This window comes from Myxine glutinosa, chromosome 4 (assembly GCF_964187855.1).
Source record: "Myxine glutinosa chromosome 4, kmMyxGlut1.1, whole genome shotgun sequence".
In the NCBI taxonomy this organism is placed as follows: domain Eukaryota; kingdom Metazoa; phylum Chordata; class Myxini; order Myxiniformes; family Myxinidae; genus Myxine; species Myxine glutinosa.
The window spans coordinates 90,616,152-90,630,307 of record NC_136264.1 but is presented as its reverse complement, the minus strand read 5'-3'; the positions used below and the strand labels follow the sequence as shown (position 1 = coordinate 90,630,307).

Below are 14,156 nucleotides of genomic sequence, written 5' to 3'. Positions count from 1 at the left end.
AATTATTAGCATTTCACTGTTTTAAGGTTCTCTTTGAACCCCTTAAATATTATGCAGCCCATTTTTCACATTTCCTTAAATTTGGTTCCCAAAAAACTACTGTATAAATGTGTATATCATAAATTACTTTCATGACCTTTTCAACCACCAAAACGTGTGTTCTGATATTTCCAGGGGAGGTAATGATACACGTCAACCAGAGTAATGAAGAAAAGTCAAAATCCTGGGTTCATGAAAACGTTTAGCAAAATAAAACTGAGAATAGAACAAGACGTTCTGCTTGCTCTTCATTAAATCTCGGGATTGTGAAAAAAACATTTATTTGAGAAGAATCAAGGGATTGTGAAAAACAATTTATTTTAAAAAACATAATCGTAAATCTGCAAACCAAATCGTCCACTGCAAACCAAATAAATATATAAATGTGGATACCAAAAGATTTTTTAATGTCAACAATTTTCTGGAAGAAATGATGCATTATTTCAAAAAAGTGCAAGGGTGCCAATGTTTTTGGCCACGACAGTATCACGTGAATTGAGCATGTCGTTATGTTGTCGTCAATCCACTCTCCAAAGGTGTCGCCTCTGCTTGGAGTTCCGAAGGTCCTCCTCTGGCCCTGGCCGAAGCCGCTTTCCTCTCTGCCAGCCACTGCTCTTTTGATATTTGTCCCTGAGCATGTGGGCAATATCGCTGTCCCCTGAACTGGGTGTGCCCAGGTGCTGTCATTGGCCGGCCACACACCCTACAGGTATACTGATTCCTGCTAACCTTGGAAGTGTACGACCCTCCCAGTTCCATCCTCCTTTTCCTCCACGCTGTGGTGCGGGATACCACGGGCTCGGTCCGCTCAGGTGCTGCCACACTAGCAGAACCTTCCGCAGTGGGATGTAATGCTGCAAAATAAATTTAAAAGTTATACAACTTATTAGCTTCAGGCAAACTAGTATATTGTGCAGGCACGTGATGTTTCGACATGGAGTGCATTGCCAAGGAGAAATTTCACATCAAGCCAAGACTTTTTTTTATTTCGGAGTACTTGGATATATTTAAAGGTGGTAAAGATAATGGATGTTTGCATAAACCTTTCAAGCTATAATATACCGGTGGCCATAGCAGGTTTCCTCTTTTTAGACGCCTGTCCAGTTGTGTCTTGTGGCTCCTCAAACACGTGTGGGTCTGCCGGAGGCTCCTTGGACGTCGGACGCCGACATGCCTCGGGGAGCTCAGTAGAAGCACAAGTCAGCCCACCTGGTAAGGTTTTACCCTGTAAGCAAATCCTCACTTCATTAATTCGAGCCGTCTTCTTGTACCACCTAGTGAGCGTCGTCTCGTTGATACTGAAGAGCACCAGGTCAGTGCCCTCCAGCAAAGCCTCACTGTTCAGCAGACGCTGCTTTATGCCATTGTAGGACGACAGGATGAGCTTCCATCTGGACACATAGCCGTGTTCACGTTTTGGCTGTGTGTACCTGTCACACAAGCGTATGCAGATGGCCTCCACAATGCGACTCTTTGATGGACATGACGCAGGAGAACCTGCTGAGAGAAAACACCTGTAAAAGAAAGACGAATTCACAAGTATTATTTTTGCTTCTGACTATTCAAAGTCTAACAGATTAAGGACAAAAGGAGTTGTTTGTGATTTTTCTGAAGATTCCTAAAATATCCACTTTATATTACCTTTTAACAGCTTCGACGCCAAAGTGTCCACTGGAACCCTTCATTCTCGCAAACCGTCCCGAGGGTGGATTCCTTACTCGGGCCTTAAAAATCAGAGGCCTGGTATCATAGTCAACCAACTGACCATACAGGCTCTTGATAATCTTGGCCTGGGCATTGGTAACACAAAGGCCACTCAATTCGACAAGGGCTTGTGCGAGTTTGTCCACCTTGTCCCAGCCTGGTATGCCTTTTGCATCGACAGATTCTTCACTATCCTCTTCCACCTCATCAACCACATCTTCGTCATCATCTTTCTACAACGGAATGAAAATATTTCATCGTACAGGATGAGCAGGCTTCAAAAGAAAAATAAAACATAAGCAGCGATTTATAATGGCATCAAAGAAAGTTATTTATTGAGGCAAATTGTGAAAAGACAACCAATCGCGTTTTTTTATTATCACAAAATGAGAATGGAAAAGATCTTGTGATAAAATTGTGAACATACATCCTCATTGGGTGCAGCAAATGTTTGGAGGTCCTCATTTTGAAAAGCGCAGGAAGTTGGTTCTTTTTCTTCGCACATCAGGTCATCAAATTCCTCGAATCCCTCATCGATCTGAGAGTTGATCTCCTCTTCATCTTGAGGGAGGATCAAACCAGACTGGTGTAAAAGGTACTCGATGCCAATTTTTTCATCAGTCGATTTTCCAGGCTTCACATAATGAGGGAAAATGTCCTTCTGGTGTACTTCCTGGCTCAGTTCATTGAGCTTGTTCTGCAGCCTAGTGTCAAAGGTCCTGAAGCCAAAGGGATTGCCAAGAACATCAATTGCGGCAGCCGCTCGGGCTGCATTCCACCGAGTCACCCCATCCAACAGGTATGCTTGGCAGCTGTTCCAGGTATAAAACGAGCCAGATGAAGATGGAAGTTCTCGAGGGAGGTGGACCCTCTAGCACACCGAAAGACTGGCAGCATCTCTGTACCTTTGGTGACGTGTCCAGTTATGGTGTAGAGAGATATCTCGGACACATCTTGAATGCAAGCTGCGTGCCTCTTTTGCTCCTCCCAGATGGTCTTCATCTCTTCCTTCAGCAGACAAACTCCAAGAGAGTCTGTAGCACTGGACATAGAGAGTATCAATTCCTCTACAGCCTCCTTAGTTTTTTCAGCACCTCTGGTCCGCCTCCGACAGTGTCTGGAAGAGAGTGAAGAACATTAGGTACATGTATACAGTACGTGAGTTTGTAGATATAACTGGAGCATTTTCACAGGATCATGTTCTTCAGATAATAATAGTAATAATGACCTACCTGGCCAACTCTTCCCTTGTAATGGCTTTATGAACTGCAGACTCACTGGGGTTAGAGAGGCCCATTTTCACCATCTCACTTTTCTTGGCATGTGCCAGCGCATCGACATCAGCTTTGTCCCATTCAAATATGCAATGGGAAAGGCGAGCCATGAATGTTCCGTACAATGGATGGGACTCTGTTGTACATCCGAGGGCCAGACGACGCATAAAATGCCAGATGTCTAGACGTACCTCGATGTCTTCCCATCTATTGAAGAGAACAGCGAATTTGGACGGGCCAAACATACTGCAACAGTCTCTGTCGGTGTATAGGAGTTTTGGTGGCTCCTTCCCCGCTTTTTGATAGCGGTCCATAAGTCCATTTGCCATATCCTTCAATGTGGGGCAAGCCTCAGATGTTGTTATAATGGAGAGAAGAATCTCTCCATTTTCATTTCCGATGTTCATACACCAACTCGCTGAATTACCTGTCTCTCCTTGTAACTTCTTGCATACCTGCAGGGTACAATGGAGTTGTATTTATTGTACAATGACTATGAATACATTTTAATAATTGTCATGTGTGGAGGGCAAATCCGAAGAGATAAATAATTGTATAGGACATACACACGTCGACACACACCTTTTTTGTGGCGTCAATCTTCAGCACTGCCCCAAATGTGGAAGTGATGGAGGCCTTCATCTCAGGAAGACGACCCCAGACATCCCTTACATATGACGCCAAGAACCACTTGGCATTTGGGAGGATCTTGAAAGCAGGTGCCTCTTGATACCTCGGTGGTTGTATGTGCATGCCGTGCAAACCCTTCATATGTTGCCTGCAGTCTGAAAGATAGCGCATTTGCTTTCGAAGCCATTCTTCGCTGTGCAACTCCTGGAGATTATGTTGGAGAGCAGTTGGAGAGTTCCCGAGTGTGCGAGATCGTAACAGCGAAACAACAGCACGATCACAAGCATACTTGTATGTCAGTAAAGCAGGAAAAACTGATTTTGGACCATCGGCTAACTGCTCCAGCAGACGGCTGTCATATGCGATGAAGGTCCCCTTGCATCGTCCACAGTCCATGTACTCTGCCGCCAGGTAATAATAGTCCCGCAAGTCCAGGACGAGGCGAACCCTGTTATACAAGCCCTTGGAGCGAAGCGAAGGTCTGTTTGGGCACTTGGGGCAATAGAAGTTAATGCTCCACATCTTCCTGGGCATCCAGAGGAAGAGACGCCTGTGGAAGTACACCTCCACACACGGCTGGGTGGAACATTCCCTTTTCAGTTCAGGTGGCATGTTCCAGTTGGACAAAGAGTCCTTCAATCTGCCCTTTTCCACGAAGAGAGCCTTCCCGATCCACTCTTTGTCCCCTATGTCCACATTCTGCCCCCAACCGGCAGGCAGATGCTCACCATAGTTCGTTGGAAACATCAGCTGCAAAAACAAAAACAAGCAGCTGTGTTTAAAAGTTTAGAGTTTTCCAAATAAACGTATCGTGAAAATTTAAATCTGTTTTCACCACAAATACAGTGTACACATCTAAGCAGATAAAGGAACAATAAATCAAACCTTTGTTGCATTTTCTGCCTTGAATGAAGAGTATGGCACCAGTGGCACAGATGGTGGGTGAACCGGAGGGTGGGTTGATGCCAACATCGGTGGTATCGATGTGGTACTTGCCATTGGTGGGAATTGGCTAATTGGCACTGCAGATGTAGATGAAGTAGTTGCCATGGCACCGACACCAGCATCCTTTGAAGACCTCAGTTCACTTGTATCGAGAATGAGTGGCTTTTAAAAAATGCAACATTTATGTTAAATATTCTCGTGTTTCATTCTGATGACTTCGTACGCACGATACAACAATAATTGGGTTAAAGGAGTTACAAAAAAACAAACAAAAAAGAAGCATTTATATCGAGCGGACTTTTTACTTACCACGTGATAGCTGCATTTACACCATACCCGGTTACCAAACAGGTCCGTACATCCTCTCCTCCCATGTCTAGAGCAGCTGTCTATCTTGGTGATTTCGTTCCCCCAGCGTGATCCTTTGGGTGGGCGCTGGCCTCGTCCGAAATGAAACGCACCACTCGCGTACTCTCGCAAACGCCGTCGCCACTCAGATGGAGTGAGCCCTTGTTTGGGCATTCTGTCGATCTACAGTTACAGTAGCATTCAGAAACCCACGCTTTAATGAATTCAACAAATATGCTTCAACATACATTACAAACATGAACATTTATTTACCTCTGTGGTCAGGATTACACCAGATAAATAAATATATAAACCGAGTACCACATTGTTACCACAGTCAGCATCGCATTGCAGAGTGTATTGGATTCAAGGTAGATATGTGTTCATCTCGTTCGGATGGCAGTGCTAATCGTTATTGATCGTTAGTGAAGCGCATATGATATACACATGTACACGTGTGTTGTGAGGGAAATATTTTAAAAAACTTACGATTGCAATTTAACTTCAGGAAAACCTTTTACGAACGCGAATCTCACAAAGAAAACAGCTTCTATTTCCAGACGACGATAAGTCAGAACAAGCACGAAATGTCTCCAAAACCAAGATGTCGCCTGACCAGGAAGAACACGGGACACGAGAAGGCGTGACGAGGCACGTAAGATGGTGACGTATGCACGCTGCCTCTATTAAAGGGGTAGTATATAGTCTAATTCTCCAAATGTTTCAAATGTTTCAAAAGTTTCACAATAGAGAATTTCAGGCAACGAAGAGCGCAAGGATGATACGCAAATTCGTGAAGCGTTCTCTCTCTCTCTCTCTCTCTTCAACTCTCTCTCTCTCTCTCTCTCTCTCTCGCCCCCTGCTGGCTGTCGGTGTGTTTGGGCGCGGCAAGATGGTGGCTGTGCATGTGTGGTGAGGTACGAGCTGCTCTGCTGTTCTACTCTTTTGTCCCTTTCCACGTCGTATCTCACCTTTTCCTTCCCCCTGTTCGTTTATCTTTACATCCTTATTCTGCATTTGTGCCCCAACCCCTCCCCTTTGATCAGACCCAACACTTCGGGGCTTCGGCCTCCCCCATCCCCCTCTGCCTCCCTTTTCCCTCCTCGATTCCCTTTTCTTATCTCGTTTGTATTTATATTCACTCCGTGTCCTTTGTTTCCTTTTCTGAGAGAGAGAAAGAGAGCCCGCAGCTGTTTGTGGATAACTTTTGCATTAATCGGCGGCCATCCCGTCCTCCGGCTGATCGCTTTTTTCTCCACCAGCTGTGTTTGTTTTCGCCTTTGAAAATCTGTCTCGGCTCGTAATTAATTAATCACTGTTCGAGAGCGATATTCACTCTCCCGTCCTCGTCCCCCCCCCCCCCCGGTCATCGCCCCCCCCCGGTCCTCGTCCCTCGTCCCCCGTCCCTCGTCCCTCGTCCCTCGTCCCCCATCCCCCTCCCTCCTCCCCCGTCCCCCGTCCCTCGTCCCCCGTCCCTCATCCACCGTCCCTCGTACACCCGTCCCTCGTCCCCCGTCCCACCCCCACCCTCGTCCCTTGTCCCCCCCCCCCCTCGTCCCTTGTCCCCCTCCCCCCCCTCCTCGTCCCTTGTAAATCATGACTTCGTTTTCGCGTTACGCGGCATATGAAGCGTTAACTCGTAGACATGGCGTCGTTTGTGTCCCACCGAACGAGGTCAGCGTTGAAGACCTCGTTATTGCTGTGGGCAACATAATCGGTATTGATAAAGTTCGTGCAGCCTCGCGAATGAACAAACGTGTCGTTATTTTCGTATCCGAGGCTGAATTGGTTCACGAGATTGTATGTACAGGATTATCGACAGATGACGGACATTTCGTACTCGTGTCCCCTCTCGACACTCCAGCCGTTAAGGTCATCATCTCGAACTGTCCTCCATTCCTGAAGAACGAGAGACTGGTCTCCGAACTATCTCGTTATGGTACTGTGGTTTCGCATGTCACGATGTTACCTTTACGTTGCCAGGACGACCGGGCTAAACATGTGATGTCTTTCAGGAGACAAGCTTATCTTGTACTTCCTCCTTCTAACGTCGAAAGAACGCTGAACATTGTTTTGAAATTCAAAATTGATAATCATGATTACCAATTATACGTAACCACTGACACCTTGAAATGTTTTGAATGTGGTAAATTCGGACACCTGAAACGCTCTTGCCCAAAAACGGCTTCGTCGAACGATGGGACAAACCACGTAAACAACAAGGATTCTTCTTCTTCATCTTTTGCTTCGGCTGTGAAGGGAACATCTTCCATGTCCGGCAATGACGCTCAGCCTTCCCATCCCGATGATCCAAACAGCACAACGAACGTCGGGGATGGTTTCACCATTGTTCCGTCAAGGAAGAGAAAGACTTTTCCCGACGGTCATTTAACTCAGAAAAAGGTAGCATTTAACAATAAGCAACCTGTCGGTAACACCCCCCCCAGTCGTGACCGATGCCACTCTACAAGGCTTACCTGGGACAAACCCTGTACCTACAGCTAACAAGTTCGGCCCCCTTTCATGTGAGGACATAGACGTTCCACATGCAGGGACTGGTTTACCTGTTAACAAATCAAATGGAATTGTCTCACCTGTTACGGACTCGGCTATTGGAAAGTCCTCTGATGATTTTGCTGAGACCACTGGTGATGAACCTGCTGAGACCACTGGTGATGAACCTGCCGAGACCATGGATGATGAACCTGCTGAGATCATTGGTGATGAACCTGCCGAGACCACTGGTGATGAACCTGCCGAGACCACTGGTGATGAACCTGCTGAGACCATTGGTGATGAACCTGCCGAGACCACTGGTGATGAACCTGCCGAGACCACTGGTGATGAACCTGCTGAGACCACTGGTGATGAACCTGCCGAGGCCACTGGTGATGAACCTGCTGTCACTTTGGAAAATGTTAATCCTGAGCATGATGATGCTGAATTCCCGTCAGCAGAAAATAGCGAAACTGTCCCAGTTACTGCTCTCACTTCATCACCGGGTGAAGCTGGAATCGCAGGAATCAATGTTTTGCAAGAGACTCCTATTCTGCTAGATACCGTCACACCATCGGAGGTTGTTGCAGTCGGGGGAAGCAACATCGCTGCATCTGCTGATGCTGTTTGTTTCACCAAATCCACAGATTATTGCTGTTATTCCTCAAAGCAATGTTCCCACGGCGGGAGAGCACACAGATGTTACAACTAGTGCAGGTCCGTGTGCCAATATTGATGACAGTAGTGACATGCAGGATTATACAAGCATGTGTGATTCGGAAATTAAAACTGACTCTGACGAATCTGACCTGGAGGAAGCAAACAGCCAGGTGGAAGCAATGGAGAAGCCTACCAGTCTAGGTCCTACTTCCCCTGAACAAATACGGCTTTTCTTGCAAAATACGTACAGGAAATGCAGTATAAACCTAACAGAATACTTTCCCGATTTACCGTCCTTCCTTGAGTGTGCTCAGGCTATTATACGCAGGCCTGACTTATTCAACTTTCGTCAGACACATTGTCACCGTTTAAGAAAATTGATCGCCAAGACGAAAAAGACTCTAAGTTAATTCATGGTGAGTTTCAAGATTGGAACAGTAAATGTCAATGGTGGTGGAAGTTCACTCCGCCAGATCCAGATCAAGCAGCTGATAAACGCAAACGGTCTCGACATAGCTTTGTTGCAGGAGACCCACGCCGTCAGATCTGTTCAGGCCCAGTGGCGACTCATTATGGATAAGGAGTGCTTTTTTAGTAACAGCTCCTCGTCTAAGGCAGGAATCATGTTTGTCTTAGGGAAACATTTCCAACCATCCTCGCTTCAATTTGCGAATATCATTGATGGCCATCTTGCCTCTGTGACCTTCTATCTCAATCAGGTCAAGTTTACAACCCTTAATGTGTATGCTCCAAGCAAAAATGGTGAGCGGATCTCCTTCTTTGCTGAACTGAGAAAGTTCCTCCAAACACTGGATCTGCAGACTTGTCTAATTATCGGTGGCGACTTTAACTGTACTGTTAATGCCTCATGCGACCGAAACGGGCTGGAACCTCAACCATGTACCGCAAAACTCTTTGCAAATATCATCGCAAAATATAATCTCCATGATGTCTGGCGCTTGCAACACCCTTCCGAACAATCCTACACATGGTGTCGTTGTTCCAACAACCACATCTCACTTGCGAGGCTTGATCGCATTTATGTAAATTCTCACCTGTTACATGGAGTTTGCAAATCTGACATCGTGCCTTCCGGTTTCTCCGATCACTCCCTAGCTCGAGCATTCGTTCAACTCTCGAAACCGTGTCCAGGGAGTTCTCACTGGAAGTTCAACAATAGTTTAATAGAAGACTTCAACTTTATTCAGGCTTTTGAATCTTTCTGGACAGATCTCTTGGAACGGAAGCTAAGCTGTTCTGTTAACCCACTGGTGTGGTGGGATCTAGTAAAAACCCAAATCAAAGGCTTCTGCCAACAATACCAGAGCTTCTCAAAAAGGGCTGATTATGAAGCAAGGAAATTATTGCAATCAGAGATTTTACATCTTCAGAGGGTCACAGGACAAAATAATAATGTGCAAAGAGCCTTAACCGAAAAACAGTCTTTATTGAAAGAAATAACTGAGAGGAATGCACGTGGTGCCCTAGTTCGGATGAGGGTGCAGCACCTTAACGAGACACACATACCAACTAAGTATTTTTTTTCCTTAGAGAAACGCCTCCCGAACAAACAGCTCTCTCAACTGCGTTTGGCAGACTCATCCATCACTTTCAACCAATCAGTTATTAAACTTTTCACAAAGGAATATTTCTCGAAAATATACTCGATGGAGCAAATAAATCCTGTCAGTGTCGCCTCTATCTCCGTAGGGCTGCCAGTGTTGTGTGAGGGTGGACGTTCCTACCTGGAGGGGCCCATTACCTTGGACGAACTTGGCGCCGCTCTGCACAGCCTTGCTGTTGGGAAAGCGCCTGGATTGGACGGACTCACAACTGAATTTTATAAGAAATTCTGGCATCTACTGGGTCCCGAACTCCTCAACACCTTGAACGCAAGCTGCCAGCTTGGAGAGCTCCCTCAGAGTTGCCGACGGGCTATTCTCACCCTCATTCCAAAGAAAGGAGACTTGCTCTATATTAAAAACTGGCGCCCAATCTCTTTGCTATGCACAGACTATAAAGTATTCTCAAAAGCCCTGGCATCGCGACTTACTCCTCATCTCTCCTCATTGTTGAAAGAAGACCAATGTTATTGTGTACCCAAGCGCTCCATCTATGACAACATCTCCCTCGTAAGAGACATGATTGAACTGTGCAAAGAAAACCCCACAGATTTGGGACTTCTTCTCCTTAATCAGGAGAAGGCCTTTGACCGCGTCGATCATCGGTACCTCTTCAAAGTGCTTGAACGGTTTGGACTTGGTCCGACCTTCATTTCTTACATTAAGATACTGTATAACAATATCTCTAGTGTGCTTAAGATAAACAATGGACTTGTTACACCCTTGCCTGTCAACAGGGGAATTCGACAAGGTTGCCCCCTCTCTGGCTTGCTCTATGCTCTCTCCATCGAACCCTTACTGGGTTATTTGCGTGCTAGACTAACCGGGGTTGGGTTTTCTCATCTTGAACGGCCCATTAAGGTGCTGGCATATGCTGATGATGTGTGTGTTTTTGTGCGGAACCTCAATGACATTAACGTTGTCCGTTATTGTCTATCCGTGTTTGAAAAGGCTTCTTCAGCCAAAGTGAATTGGGAGAAAACGAGCGCCATTTGGCTTGGTCCGTCATGTCACTCGGCACCCAAACTTCCTGCTCCTCTTGCATGGGCCACTGATGGCGTGAAATACCTTGGAGTGTTCTTGGGTAATGACGCCACAGTAGCAAAGAATTGGGCTGGTCTGTTGGATCTTGTTGAAGGAAAACTGCAAAAATGGAGAAATCTGATAACACAACTGTCTTATCGTGGAAGGGTCTTGGTGATCAACAGTTTGGTGGCCTCTACCCTATGGCACAGGTTCTTTGTGCTGCACCCTCCGGCAGTGTTGCTTCAACAGCTCCAGAAGTGCTTTGTGTCTTTCTTCTGGGATGGAAAGCACTGGTTGCGACCCGAGGTCCTCAGCTTGCCACTGACCGATGGAGGCCAAGGCCTGGTTGACATAAAGAGCCGGTTAACGGCCTTTCGACTTTCGGTTGCTCTACGCATGCTGTACATGCACCCCTCTCCACCTTGGGTCGACGTCGCTCATCGCCTTTTGCAGCAGGCGGGGAGACTAGGCTATGACCACGCTATATTCTTGATGGATCTCTCGCATCTTGATATGTCTCCCCTCTCCAGGTTTTATCAGAGTGTACTAAACGCATGGCGAACTCTAACGACAACAAGAGCTACGCATTCGTACACAAAGCAAATGTTCTTGATGGAACCTTTGTTTTACAATTCAATCTTCCATGATATGCCTGCTGATAGGTGTCTCGTTCAATGCTTTGTCGCGAAGAACATAAAATCGGTCGCCGATCTTTTAAGCCCAAATGGCAGTTGGATTGGAGCTGATGCATTGGCAAGCCTGGTTGGCGTGCGATCCTCCAGAGTTGTGGCACGTATGCTACGCTGTGTGCTTCATACCTATGTACAGCTTGCACCTAACTGGGAGCAAGTCCAAGCAGACAACGAACAAGGTGCTTCTCCTGCTACCTTTCCTGAACTTATTTGCAAGTTTTCTCTTGCCAACTCTCCTCCGTGTACCCCCTTTAGCATAGGATTCAATGGGTTTCCTAAACAAAAAGACCTCTATTTGGGTTGCGTAAGTTTCCTTTTGCAAGGGCAAATGACACAGCAGAGGGTTCGATGGAGAGACCTCTTACCTTGTTCCCCCCCATATTTTCCTAATTGGAAAGGATTCTATCATCCTCCTGTGCCGCCACGACATGGTGACCTCCAATGGACACTTGCACACTGGATCCTCCCCTCTAACCACTTGCTGCACCGCTTCTCAAGTCTCCTAGCAGATGAATGTCCCTTTTGTAAAAGGCCTGAAAACCTCTTTCATATTTATGTTGAATGTCAACGGTTGGCTCCTTTATTTATCTTTCTTAAGAATTGTTTTGGCAGGATTGGTTTGGTTTTCAACACTTGTGTTTTCATTTATGGCTTAGACATCTCACACAAGAATTTGAATGATGTGTTAGGTAATTTCCTGCTTGCACAGGCAAAAATGGCAGTGTATAAATCAAGAAAAAGAAAAGTTGATGACCTTGGAGCTAATGAGGAAAATGCCTTGTTCTTGTTTAAAAATCTTGTGACGAGCCGTGTAAAGTTAGACTTTGCCTTTTTCTCCATAACAGGAAGGCTGCCACAGTTTGAGACCAAATGGTGCGTGAAAGAAGTCATTTGTAAAATCCTGGAGAAACGTTTATTGTTTTGTGAAATGTTTTGTGCATAATTTTACTGTATTAATATTTTTTTTGTTTGTTTCTCTGCTTGAAATGAGAATGTGACCCCTATTTGGGGGTTTTCTTTTCTATTTTTATAATAAAAAGATACAAAAGTCTCTCTCTCTCTCTCTCTCTCTCTCTCTCTCTCTCTTCAACTCTCTCTCTCTCTCTCTCTCTCTCTCTCTCTCTTCAACTCTCTCTCTCTCTCTTCAACTCTCTCTCTCTCTCTTCAACTCTCTCTCTCTCTTCAACTCTCTCTCTCTTCAACTCTCTCTCTCTCTCTGGCGCCACCTATCGGCCGTCGGTGCGTTGGGTGTAGCGTCATGGCGGCTGTGAGCAACTGCTCTGTGTTTTGGTGAGTCCGTCGTGAGGTTTCCCCCCTCTCCTGCCCTCCCCTGCCCCCCTCCCTCCCCTGCCCCCCTCCTTCTCCTTTTCCATCCTGTGTGCCTTGGCATTTGTTTTTCATCTATTCTACACCTTTGCCTTCGAGAGAGAGAGGATTGAGAGCGGGCCCATTTTGGGTGCGGCCTACTGGCGTTGACGGCGCGTTGTAAGCCATTTCTGTGCTTATAATGCACGTTTATTTTTTACTTTAGTTCGTTTATTTAGGTTTGATACCCTCTTGTCCGGCTCGGACAAGCGGGGGGAGGGGGGGGGGTATTTTCGCCGGAATGGCGAATGCACGCTCTCGTCGCGATGACTTTGAAGGCTTAACCAGGAAGCACGCGTTTGTGTGCGTACCTCCGGATGGAGTCCCTGTCGAGGACATCATCCTCGCTGTGGGCAGCATTGTTGGGGATGAAAATATACGTGCAGCTTCGCGTATGAACCAGAAAGTGGTGGTGTTCGTTTCGGACGAGGAACTCGTCCATGACGTGGTAAGTGCGGGAATAACCACGGAAAGCGGTCACTTTATGATGGCATCGCCGCTATTAACTCCCGTGACGAGAGTGGTTATTTCTAACGTACCACCATTAATCCCAAATGACAAGTTAATGACCGTGCTATCACGGTACGGTAAAATGGTATCGAGGATTTCAACAATCCCTCTTGGGTGTCGGAATGAACGTGTTAAGCACGTAATGAGCTTCCGCAGACAGGTGTATATGGTCCTTCCAGACCGTGGGGACGACACAGGCCTCAACATCACTTTCAAAATTAATTTTGAAGAGGCAAATTTCCAGCTATACGCATCGTCCACCACCTTAACATGCTTTCAGTGTGGAGCATATGGACATTTAAAACGTTCTTGTCCCAAAGCCTCGTGTGTCAGGTGTGGCAAGACAGGTCACACTGCCATAGTTTGTAAGGAGGAGGATGCTCTGCTAATGAATACGCCCAGTGGGAGGGAGGTAAACGCTGCTCCACTAATGAATACTCCCAGTGGGAGGGAGGTTAACGTTGCTCCACTAATTGAGATTCCCAGTGGGGGGGAGGTTATCGCATTGCCACCGCCTAAAATTCCTAATGAGGGTGAATCCAGTGTTCCAAGCGTGAACGTATTTATTCCTCCTCAGCAAAATGTTGAAATGGACACTGATAGCAAAGTGGGGACGAGTAAACGAAGGGCTCCGCATGATAGTGACTCATCTGGAGCAGGTAAAAAGGTTGTGCTTGATTTGCAGGCTGTTAGTGAAAAAACTCTTCAGGATGCACCTGGAATCTCTCTGCAAAGCACGGACCAAATAAATAAAGAGGAAAACCCAGAAAAGAGCATCAGGGTTCAGCCGCTAAAACAACGCGCTTCCATTACTCACACAGACGACGTTAATGATGTAAAAAATT

At 46.3% G+C, this 14,156-nt stretch overlaps 2 protein-coding genes across 2 annotated transcripts; both read right to left on the bottom strand.

Moving 5' to 3' along the window:
* Positions 1–362: 362 nt before the first annotated feature.
* Positions 363–2,516, bottom strand: LOC137415424 (uncharacterized). Its single transcript, XM_068101008.2, has 4 exons — positions 2,171–2,516; positions 1,681–1,976; positions 1,102–1,553; positions 363–893 (listed from the first exon to the last, which is right to left on the bottom strand). The coding sequence occupies exons 1-4, from the start codon at positions 2,246–2,248 to the stop codon at positions 547–549; spliced, it is 1,173 nt and encodes a 390-aa protein (XP_067957109.2). The 5' UTR covers positions 2,249–2,516; the 3' UTR covers positions 363–546.
* LOC137415848 (uncharacterized) lies at positions 2,516–5,526 on the bottom strand. The gene is made up of 6 exons (XM_078776137.1): positions 5,430–5,526; positions 4,902–5,123; positions 4,533–4,754; positions 3,600–4,397; positions 2,976–3,472; positions 2,516–2,860 (listed from the first exon to the last, which is right to left on the bottom strand). Exons 2-6 carry the CDS (start codon positions 5,112–5,114, stop codon positions 2,527–2,529), a joined length of 2,064 nt encoding a protein of 687 aa, XP_078632263.1. The 5' UTR covers positions 5,115–5,123; positions 5,430–5,526; the 3' UTR covers positions 2,516–2,526.
* Between the last annotated feature and the right edge of the window lie 8,630 nt (positions 5,527–14,156).

Coding starts and splice junctions, on each gene's coding strand:
- LOC137415424 (XM_068101008.2), bottom strand. CDS start 2,248: ATGTGCGAAGAAAAAGAACCAACTTCCTGCGCTTTTCAAAATGAGGAC. Junction 1,977..2,170: donor TTGCTGCACCCAATGAGGAT/GTATGTTCACAA, acceptor ATTCCGTTGTAG/AAAGATGATGACGAAGATGT. Junction 894..1,101: donor GAAACCTGCTATGGCCACCG/GTATATTATAGC, acceptor TTTATTTTGCAG/CATTACATCCCACTGCGGAA.
- LOC137415848 (XM_078776137.1), bottom strand. CDS start 5,114: ATGCCCAAACAAGGGCTCACTCCATCTGAGTGGCGACGGCGTTTGCGA. Junction 4,755..4,901: donor GTAAATGCAGCTATCACGTG/GTAAGTAAAAAG, acceptor ATTTTTTAAAAG/CCACTCATTCTCGATACAAG. Junction 4,398..4,532: donor AGGCAGAAAATGCAACAAAG/GTTTGATTTATT, acceptor TTGTTTTTGCAG/CTGATGTTTCCAACGAACTA.